At 39.2% G+C, this 10,837-nt stretch overlaps 1 protein-coding gene and 2 long non-coding RNA genes across 3 annotated transcripts in view; 1 reads left to right on the top strand and 2 right to left on the bottom strand.

Annotated features, from left to right (window-relative positions):
• Positions 1-6,619, top strand: part of LOC126996129 (guanine nucleotide-binding protein G(s) subunit alpha-like) — a 23,027-nt gene extending 16,408 nt beyond the window's left edge. The window contains exons 7-10 of the mRNA XM_050856336.1: positions 1,573-1,703; positions 4,311-4,438; positions 5,174-5,238; positions 5,764-6,619. Of these exons, the coding sequence (XP_050712293.1) occupies positions 1,573-1,703; positions 4,311-4,438; positions 5,174-5,238; positions 5,764-5,967 (528 nt within the window). The 3' untranslated portion in view covers positions 5,968-6,619. The remainder of the gene's footprint in view (positions 1-1,572; positions 1,704-4,310; positions 4,439-5,173; positions 5,239-5,763) is intronic.
• The window catches only part of LOC126996131 (uncharacterized), a 40,837-nt gene that overhangs the window by 25,421 nt on the left and 4,579 nt on the right, over positions 1-10,837 (bottom strand). The window lies entirely within an intron of this gene.
• On the bottom strand, positions 6,756-9,441 carry LOC126996132 (uncharacterized). Its single transcript, XR_007750998.1, has 2 exons — positions 8,525-9,441; positions 6,756-8,359 (listed from the first exon to the last, which is right to left on the bottom strand). It is a non-coding gene; the product is annotated as an uncharacterized LOC126996132 (long non-coding RNA).

Raw genomic sequence — 10,837 nt, 5'->3', positions numbered from 1 at the left:
AGTGTATAGAGGAATAATGGCCCTAATGATGGCTAATAAGGAAGTGAAGGATAATGACCGTGAATGGGCGAGGGGAGGGAGAGGGAAGGAGGCAATAGACAAGGAGGAGCAGGAGGAGGAGGGGGATAAGGAGGAGGAGGAGGAGGAGGAGGAGGAGGAGCAGGAGGAGGAGGGGGATAAGGAGGAGGAGGAGGAGGAGGAGGAGGAACCCAAAGGAAGAACAAACAACAGCAGACATGATGGTTCTTACGAGGCTGTTTGTGACGTGCTGCACTAACTATCTTATCAAAGGTGGAAGATGAAGGACAGCAAAGGTGAAGCCGGAGGAGGAGGAGGAGGAGGAGGAGGAGGAAACATGAAAGAGCAGGCAACATAACACCTGCTCGGTAGTAATAAATCTACCTGCTTTAGTGATAATTTTAATACATATATATTTTTCCAAGCATAATCTAGATGTATATTAAGCACGGGGACGTTCAGTTCACTCCTGTCGCAGCAAAGTAACGTCGATTCGATATTTAAATGGGTTGATCGTTTTTGCAGTATGTCTCAAAGAAGGTTTTTCCAGGGGCGGATGACACGACTTAAACCTCACACTTATTTAGATGTCACTTCCTTGTACAGCTCAGTCACCCCAGAGTCGTAGAACAGGAGAGTGTGTCCACCTCCATCACAGGCGCATGTTGTTACCAGAAGAGCCTCGCGAAATTCAAACTGATGGTGATATGATAGTGTTTTGGTGATTTGAGATTAAGGAAAAAAACGTCTGTGCTGCATCTCCTCGCTTGAATCAGTACGTCGTCATTTCTGGTTATCACGGTAATTAGGAACTCATAAAATTTGGAGTGATCGGCGTTATTGAACTTATTCTGGTACTTGAAGGTCTAAATCAAAGGAAGAGGAGGAGGAGGAGGAGGACTAGGATATAAGATTATTAGATGAAAAAAAAAATGAAAAATATAGAAATGGTGAAAGAGACTCAATCAATTAAGTAATATGAAAATTGTGGAAAAGATACGCTATTTACCTGGAGGAGGAGAAGGAGGAGATGGAGGAGAAGGAGGAAGGAGGAGGAGGAAGGAGAAGGAGGAGGAGGAGGAGGAGGAGAAGCAAAAGAAGAAGCAATAAAGAAGGGAAAGGAGAGGATAAAATAAAATAAGGAAAAGAGAGAAGGGGAGATGAAGAACATGTAAAAAGGAAAAGGGATGAAGAAAAGGAAAAAAAAGAGGTGGAAGAGAAATGTAGAGAAAGAACGGAGGGGGAAAAAAAAAGAAACAAACAAATCTATGGAAACGGACCTAAGAATACGTTAATAACAGAAACGATGCAAAAAAAAAAGAAATAAAAAAGTCCTTTCATCTCTATAGTTTTTAGTTCATTCGCTTTTACCCTACCTGTCTGTCTGCCTATATGTCGCTCTTGAAGATGAGACACTCCATCAAACTAACCCATTATCCAAACATTAATAAGTAGGACATCAAGTTTACCTGCACGCTAACACCCCCTCCATCAAGGAACTTCAGGTAAGCTAATTAACGAACTCAGGTAAGCAACCTAATTGTCTCTCGGCAGGTGTTCGACGGCATTCAGGCGGTGTTGTTCCTGGTGTCGGCGAGCTGCTTCGACCTGGTGATTCGGGAGGACCAGGAGACCAACCGCCTGCAGGAGTCCATCAACATTTTCAAGAGCGTGTGGCACTCCCGGTCAGTATGGTTGTTGTTGTTGTTGTTGCTGGTGGTGGTGGTGGTGGTGATGGTTTTTGGTGGTGGTGTAGTTGTTGTTGTTGTTGGTGGTGGTGGTTTTTGGTGGTGGTGTAGTTATTGTTGTTGTTGTTTTTGTTTTTGTTTTGTTGTCGTTGTTGTTGTTACTGAGATCCATGAAAGGGCCGTTGGTGGTGGTGGTTTTTGGTGGTGGTGTAGTTATTGTTGTTGTTGTTTTTGTTTTTGTTGTTGTTGTTGTTGTTACTGAGATCCATGAAAGGGCCATCAGGTGAAAACAATGAAATGATAATTATAGACAAATAAACTCCCCTTGATGAGCTTGGATATAAAAAACAAAAGACTTCGGGAGAATAAAAAAAAAAGGGGGAGCAGTAAGTTAAGCCTTTTGAAATATATGTTTTCCACTCACCCTTTTATTCTAGCGTCCATTGTATAGCTGATCTTTTCATTCCACGCTATAACGAGCCAATTGTTATTAGTTTGATTGAATTACTAAGCCTCGAAAGTGATATCTAAAACGTTGATATGTTCTTCTACACTTTGGATTTTCAGTAAATTACTTTGATGTGATCTTTAAACACGTGTAAGTATACTAAATCATTCAAAAGGAGGTTTCGTGGTAGCCAAGTCAGTTTTAGAAGCCTCCATTTCTGAGACTTATACTCGTAAACGATCATTGTAGCTTGGTAATGCTCTTTCGCTGAGTACGACAATCTGGCAATAATCTGTGGCCGAGGCAGCAGCAGCCTGCCATATTGCGGGTGTCAGATACCTAAAATAGTATACTTTTACTGCGCAAAGCAGGTGATGTCACTTATTGTGACTTCGGGAGCTTTCATATTTATCTATTTGTGTGTATTTCATGGTGGCAAAACTTAAATTACTAGTTTCATTTTTACTAGTGACCCGAATTTGTGACTGTTTATCACAATAGAATTTCACTCTAATAAGTGAATCAGACTCCACAGAAATATTACCAGTGTGTGTATGAATGAATACAAAGATAAGCACATACTTTGATTTAACTCTAGGATGTCTCGTGGATCATTAATAAATAAAAAAAATAAAAAATATCCGGCTAAGCTACTCTTTAGCGCCATTACCTTTAATGGCGCCAAAGAAAGTCCCTCCGCCAAGTTTGTACCCCACATTTGGTGATGTTAGGTGCGCCTATTATAAGAGGCTGAGTACGACAATCTGGCAACGTTGGCTGAGATGTGACACTCCTCTCCTGCACCTCTTTGTCCCCTTGGCTCCTTCTCGGCTCAGGTCTTATCGGTCATCGTTCAGCTTATCGCACTGTTAGCTGGCTTTTGTGGCTTTCATTTATGCCTTAGCACGTATAATCCGTTTTATATTTATTTTCTCAATTCATTTCCGTCACTTCCTTAAGGCTATTCTATTTCTCGTCCTCCTCGTGCTCCTCCTCCATTTTCTCCTCTTCTTTCACCGCATCATAATCTTCTTAATGTCTCCTCCTCATGTTCTTATAATCCTCTTCCACCTCCGTGTTCTGTAAGTTACCTGTCGCCTTAATTCTTTTTTGTGTTTCATCTTCTCATGTCCTTCACCTTTTTCTCCATATTTTTTTAATACGTTTTCAAAATACTACGCCTTTTTCTTCATTCGCTTCCTTCTATCTTCCTAAAGCCTATTTCTTCCCCTTAAGCACTTCTATTTTTTCGTCTCCCTTATTTACTCTCCTCTCTATGGTTATCTTCCACTGTTTTCCTTTTGTGTCTCCTGTTTTTAATCTGTACTATACCTTATCTTCATCGTTCTTCCCCTTCCTGCTTCCCTTCTTTTAAACTCTTCACAGATTCATTCATTTAAATATTTCCCTCATCTCCTCTGTTCTCTTTTATCCTTTCCTCCTTCTAAGTATTCTTTTTTTTTTACTTTCTTTTATTATTTCTACATCATCCCACTCTGCAAATTCCCTTTCAAACTCTTCAAAAGTTCATTCATTTAAATATTTCCCTTATCTCCTTCGTTCTCTTTGTTCTTTCCTTTCTCTAGGTATTTATTTTTTTTACTTTCTCTTCTTCCTTCTACTTCATCCCACTCTGCAGATTTCCTTTCCACCTCTTCAAAGATTCATTCATACTAAAATTTCCTTTATGTCCTCTGTTCTGTCTATACTTTCTTCCCTATAGATACTCCTTACTTTCTTTCTCTTCTTCCTTTTTCATCCCACTCTGCAAATTCCCTTTCCAACTCTTCAAAGATTCGTTCATACTAACATTTCCTTCATCTCCTCTGTTCTTTCTATACTTTCCTCCCTCTAGATACCCCTTTTTACTTTCTCTTCTCCCTTCTACTTCATCCCACTCTGCAGATACCCTTTCCAACTCTTCAAAGATTCGTTCAAACTAACATTTCCTTTATCTCCTCTGTTTTCTTACGTTCCTCCCTCTAATCACTCCTTACTTTCTCTTCTCCCTTCTACTTCATCCCACTCTGCAAATTCCCTTTCAAACTCTTCAAAAATCAATTCATCTTTGCATATCCTGTTCTCGATATACTTCTAACCCTACAGCAAGCACTCATTAACGTCCTCCTCTTCCTCCTACTCCCTCCCCTCCGCAGGTTCCTCAAGAATTCCGGGTTCATCGTCTTCCTCAACAAGCAAGACATCCTGAAGGAGAAGGTCGGGTCCGGAAAGAACATAGGCGACCACTTCCCAGAGTACGCCGACTACAAGCTGGAAGACAAAGGTGAGAGAGAGAGTGATAGATAGATAGATAGATAGATAGATAGATAGATAGATAGATAGATAGATAGATGGATAAATAGAAAGATAGATAGAGATAGATAGATAAATATATAGATAGATAGATAGAGATATATACATGGCTATAGAAAGAGATAGAGATAGACAGAGATACATAAATATATTGAGATAGAAAGATAGATAGATAAAGAGAGAAAGAGAAGATAGAGTGTAGAATAGATGAGAGTATATAGAAAGGATTAGTATGAAGAAATTATTGAGGAAACTGAAGAAGGAACGAAGGACGAAAAAGAATGGAAGGAAAAGGTTGAGAATTATGAAGAAAGAAAGTGTATGGGTTGGAAAATGGATAGATAGATAGATAGATAGATAGATAGATAGATAGATAAATAGATAGACAGATAGATAGAGACGTACCTACTATTTATTAATTTTAATCATGACATATTTTTCATTCCGATACTGAAATTTAATTAAGTATGAAAAAAAAACCCTTCAAACTCAACTCTGCCAAATATAAAAATGTTTCGTTCGTTTTCACGCTGCCTCGTCTCATCATCATCATCATCATCGTCACCCTCATCACTATTCGAGCCTAAAATCTTTCCCTCATTCTCACTCTTTCGTCTCGTTTCCTCCTCCTCCTCCTCCTCCTTATCATCATCATCATTATCGTGTTTCATTATTTTTCGTTCATCGTCTCTTCGTTTCCCCACAGATCGAGTTGATGGCGAGGACGAAGAGTATTTGAGGACTCGCTGCTTCATTAGGGAGAGATTTTTGGTGAGTAGATGAAGATGAATGTCTCTTTATCTATCTCTATTTATCTATCTAGTTCTTTCTGTAACCCTTTCCTTTTCCAATCTATCTATCTTTCTGTCTATCTTTTCCTGTAACCTTTCCCTTTTCTTCTTCTCTCTCTCTCTCTCTCTCTCTCTCTCTCTCTCTCTCTCTCTCTCTCTCTCTCTCTCTCTCTCTCTCTCTCTCTCTCTCTCTCTCTCTCTCTCTCTCTCTCTCTCTCTCTCTCTCTCTCTCTCTGTAACGCTTTCCTTCTCCTATCTATCTATCTATCTATCTTTCTGTCTCTTTTCCTGTAATATTTCCCTTTTCTTATCTGTCTATCTCTCTCCCTGTAACTCTTTTCTTCTCCTATCTATCTATCTATCTGTCTCTCCTGTCTACCTATCTATCTGTCTGTCTATCTGTCTATATGCCTACTGTCCCCCCTTTGTAACCCTTTCCCTCCTCTAACAACATTCTATAGTCTGCCAACACAACACAATGCGCCACCCTTCCTTCCCCCTTCAGGCCATATCGAGGGAGGAGGTGAAGGCCGTGGAGCGTAAGGTGACCCCGGGAGGCCCGCTAATCCTGGACGAGGAGAGGCCACGAGAGTGCTATTGCCACTTCACCGTCGCCACTGACACCAACAACGTGAGGATAGTGTTCGAAGACGTGCATAACATGATCATCAAGTGGAACCTCGAGAAGATTGGCGTCCCTGTGTCTTAGAGGGTGGAGTGAGGCGTGGCGTTATAAGGAGAAAAGGAGGATGAGGACTATGGAAAAAGGTATATTTGAAGAGGAGGATAAAGAGGTACCGTGGAAGAAGAGGAAGATGAGGACAATGCGTGATGAGTTAAAAGGAAGAAGAAGAAAGTAAGAGTGGGAGCGAAAAGTGATAAATAAAAACAGGAGAATACGAAAAGATACCGTGGAAGAAGAGGGAGATAAGGGCAATGAAAAGGGATGAATTGGGAGAAGAGAGTAGGAATAGGTACTGTAGAAGAGGAGGAAGATAAGGGCAATGAAAGGGGATGAATTGGAGGAGGAGAACAAGGAAAGTTACCGTAGAAGAGGGAAGTAAAAACATCAACGGAAAGTGATGAAATTCAAGGGAATAAAGAGTTACTATGGAAGAAGAGAGGAAGATAAGGGCAATGAAAAGGGACGAACTGGAAGAGTAGAATATGAAAGGGTACCGTAGAAGAAGAGGAAGATAAAGATAACAATGAAAAGAGATGAAATAAGAAAGAAGAATAGGGAAAGGGAAGTTAAGGAAGATAAGGACAATGAAAAAGAATAAATTAGAAGATAAGAGAGAGAGAAAAAAAGAATGTAAATGGTTGAATCTTAAGAGGGGAATATGAAAAGGAAATTATAAGTGTTGTTTCTGTGCGTCCAAGTCATACAAGTGATAATGCTGAGGAGGTGTTGAATCCTGAGCGTAGTGAGAGGGTGAAGATACGAAGAGGATGAAATAAAAGGAGTTACAAATGAAGTTCCTGAGTCTTCGTATAATATGTTAACAGCTGAAGAAGATCGGCGCTCGTGAGCGTGAAGAAGAGCTGCAGATGAAGAAGAGGAAAATAGGATTGTAAGTCGAAGTCATACAGTTGAAGAATAGAAGAGGGGAAAACAAGAAGAGGAACTAAACGTAAAGTGTCTATGTCTATACAGCCTTATCGTAATTCACAAACAATATTTAATTCCCCCTTCCCTTCAGTAAAAAGACATCCTAACACCTTCCGTCATCGTCATCCGCCATTACTAGTTCAGTGCAGAAGAAAACTTATATTCCCAACGTTCTCCACTTCTCTGTCTGATGTTAGTGTACTCATTCCTGCCCCGACGAAGGTTCTATTTCCACCTCTACTCCTGGTTCTCTGTCTGACCTGACTTTCACATATTCCGGGTTGATACTGTTACCTCTACCTGTCGCCCTCCTGCAGAACCCTTTACATAACACACAACACACCTCTGATATCTGTGATCCATATTAACGACCTCAGCACAAAATTAGGGTATGTCCGCCACTTCGTACACCCCATTCCAGTTCGTAAACAACCTTAAAGTGAATCATACCGACCGTGCAGAACCCTGATACTCCTGATGCAATATATATAGAAAAGACTCTTATATCACGTTCCCCAAAACCAAGGCAGACAGAGGCGGCCTTCAGTCATCTTGGATCTAAGGCTTACATGGCGTTACTTTTTTTGTTTTTTACAGCAGACAGAGTTCAAGGGCAAAAAAAAAAAAGGAAACAATAATGAAAGAAAAAAAAAAAAAGCCCGCTACTCACTGCTCCTAAAGTTAGCGCACGTTATGTTTTTTTTTGTTTTTTTACAGCACGATATGTTTTTTTTTTACAGCAAAGGAGACAGTTCAAGGGCAAAAAGAGGAAACAAAAATGAGAAAAAAAACGCTACTCACTGCTCCTAAAGTTAGCGCACGATATGTTTAAAAAAAATATAATACAGCAAGTTAATTTTATAAACACATAAAATAGCAGCATAACGTGTTGCCCAACAAAAAAATATATGGCCTGTTAATTTTGAAGGTATGAAAAACAACAACAGTATAGCTACATTAAATTGTTAGTATACACTTTGAATGACCCAAAACTATGATAAAACTTTGAACGCATTACTAAAAAAAATACTAGTTACAGAAAATTAATGGCAAGCATATATAGGACTTTAAATGCTGCATAATTATAAAAAAATCTACTCATCAACATATTCATAAAGAGAGTACTCAGAGCATAGTATTTACCGGTTTCTGACGCCTAACTATTGCCAAGAAACATCAGAATCTAACTCTTTTAACGATAACTATAAATGAGTTTCGCTATTGGAGCCCAGAAGACTGTTTAGGGGTAGGAAGTCGGGAAATATAATCGGCTAAGTACGACAATCTGGCAACGTTGGTCATGGTACACTTGCCCTGATAATCTTTTTGGTAGTACTCTTGTTACAGAAAATTCTTAAATACATCGGCGCCCAGGCACACACATTTGACAAGCCTTCGTAGTTGTGGGGTTTTCCATGGGTAGTTTTATGACCATGACGAAGCTTCTGTACCATGGACGTGAAGAAAACACTCTTAGAACCCAATTTATCTCCTTGGCCTTCAGGGAAAGTTAATGTGAAAGGCGGATCGAAGCGTCTGAGTCTGAGAATACCGACCTATTTAAAATCATTGGGTAGTTTTATGACCATGATGGTACTTTGACGAAGCTTCTGTACCATGAACGTGAAGAAAACACTCTTAGAACCCAATTTACCTCCTTGGCCTTCAGGGAAAGTTAATGTGAAGAGCGGATCGAAGTGTCTGAGTATGAAAATCCCGCCCTATTTAGAATTATAATGGTGACGTCATGGCAGCCTGAGATCCAAGCTTACTGGCGGATCCGTCTGGCCTTGGACCCAACCATGTATACTTTGTTAGCTGAGATTGATGATATAATGTTTACGTGATACTTGTGAAGCCTGTACGAGAAGGATAAACATACAATATATACTACCAATAATTCTCGTGTCCCTCCTCGGCGTGTGATATACTGTTATTAACTCCTCGGTGATTCTTCATGCCCTGAACCTTTTTGCCTTAGCCTAAACGGATTCCATTTATTTCGTGTATTCGACTTGCATCATTGCACTTCTAAATCCATAAATATATCCCCACGCACGCATCTCTACTTCAAAGCCTGAAGTAATTTTTTTTTTTTTTTTTTTTTTTTTGGTAATCTACATGTATCCTTGCACGTTTATATCAGTAACTACAACTCCATTACTTTCCCCCACAATGAGCTGCTTATTCATAAACAAATTACTCTTTGTTGTTCATCCCTGCTGAGCCTTGAAGGATATGTTTGTTCCCTCACCTCCGGCGACCTGAGCCGCTCACAGGATTTAGAGAACGTTACATTTACCAGAGTTTGTATTTCAGTCACAGGGCGGCTCTTATATTATTATTACTGTTATTATTATTATTATTATTATTATTATTATTATTATTATTATTATTATTGTTATTATTATTATTACTATTATTATTATTATTATTATTAATATTATTACTATTATCATTATCATTGTTGTTGTTGTCCTTATCTCCCGTATTGTACTTAATACTGTATTCAAAATTGCGTTTTTGTAACTTTAATTTGTACATCCTTTCTTTTTATTCTTGGAATAAAACCCCGAGTGAATTTGATTTGGTTTCATTGTATCCTGTGTATCCAATGGCGCAATTTTGTTTTGTCCATGAAAGGAATGATAAGGAACAAAGCAGATGGCTTAGCCATATAGACTTAATACAAAATTCAGGCGATGTCACACTTATAAAAACTAGCAGATCTGCACATGATGCAGATTAAAAAATACATTCACAAATGAGCATTAATCAGCATCATTAGCATCATCATCAACAGCTAGGGGAAAGTGGTGATGATTCGGACAGAGATGGTCCGGACATCGTATTTATTGTAAAACATATGAGTGCCGCGAGATTTTGTGTCAATGCACAAAACTTTGTTGCCTTGATTCACACGGGACAACCACGCCTTCGGAGCTGTTCTTTTCGGTGCAAGTCCGATTTTATGTTTTTTTGCATCTTCTATGTAATATTTTCAGGGTGCATTATATGCTCTCACTTCAAGAATATGGCAAATATCGAAATGTACATTATTTCGGTGACGTAGGGATGCACGGCGGAGGTGTTGCCGCATAACACGATCACCCAGCTCTCGTGCTGGAAGTGGAGTGTGACCACACATTTATTTTTTATAGAGTCGTGATGATTCGGACTAGATTTTTTTCATGATCTTTATTAATTCTATGTCAATTTGAACAATACAGGTGTTGCAACAGTTATAAAAAGGTTAATGTGGTTGATTTATATTCACATATTGTGCTATTTTTTTTTTTTTTTTTGTATTTTGTTGGGGATATACCCCAAGGGAGGAACATTGTAAGAAGGAAGCCGTAATTCCAAAACTCTTGAGACATTTCTTATCGGTCTCCTTTTATTTTTTTTCCTATAAATATTGAGAGAATACTTTTGTGCTGATACCAATGTCTTGCAATAGAAATATTCTTGTTTATTAGCCAATTAAACTTCAGTTATATGAATATTATGTCGAGTAATACGAGTGTCCGTACCCTCCCACCTCCCTGGCCGAACCATCACCACGAGGGGGGGGGGATGGTTCGGACGATTTCGAAGCTTGTGTTTCATCATCTACAACTGAAAACTGGAAATGGCTACGGGTGTCATATTAACATCTTAAAGAGCCAAAGGTTGAAGGAACATTTTGAGATCAACAAAATTACACTACTGCTTTAAGGTTTTTTTCTTCTATTTTCTTGAGTGGCCGAATCATCACCGTTCTTCCTTACTTATCTACATTAAGACAAGGTCTCTCCGAACGATCAATACCTCTGTCTGGTGTCAGAGTGTTCCATCCTGCTCAGGACAAATGCTCCAATTTCATCTCTACACCCTCGATTTTCTGTATGCCTTGACTACACTTCACGGATTGCCACTTCGTTAACATGACTGTCCATCCGTTACTAGTTTTACGCCTAATATGACC

The sequence above is a fragment of the Eriocheir sinensis genome, chromosome 9 (genome assembly GCF_024679095.1).
Source record: "Eriocheir sinensis breed Jianghai 21 chromosome 9, ASM2467909v1, whole genome shotgun sequence".
Classification (NCBI taxonomy): Eukaryota; Metazoa; Arthropoda; class Malacostraca; order Decapoda; family Varunidae; genus Eriocheir; species Eriocheir sinensis.
The sequence above is the reverse complement of the archived record's forward strand: the minus strand, read 5'-3'. Positions and strand labels throughout refer to the sequence as shown.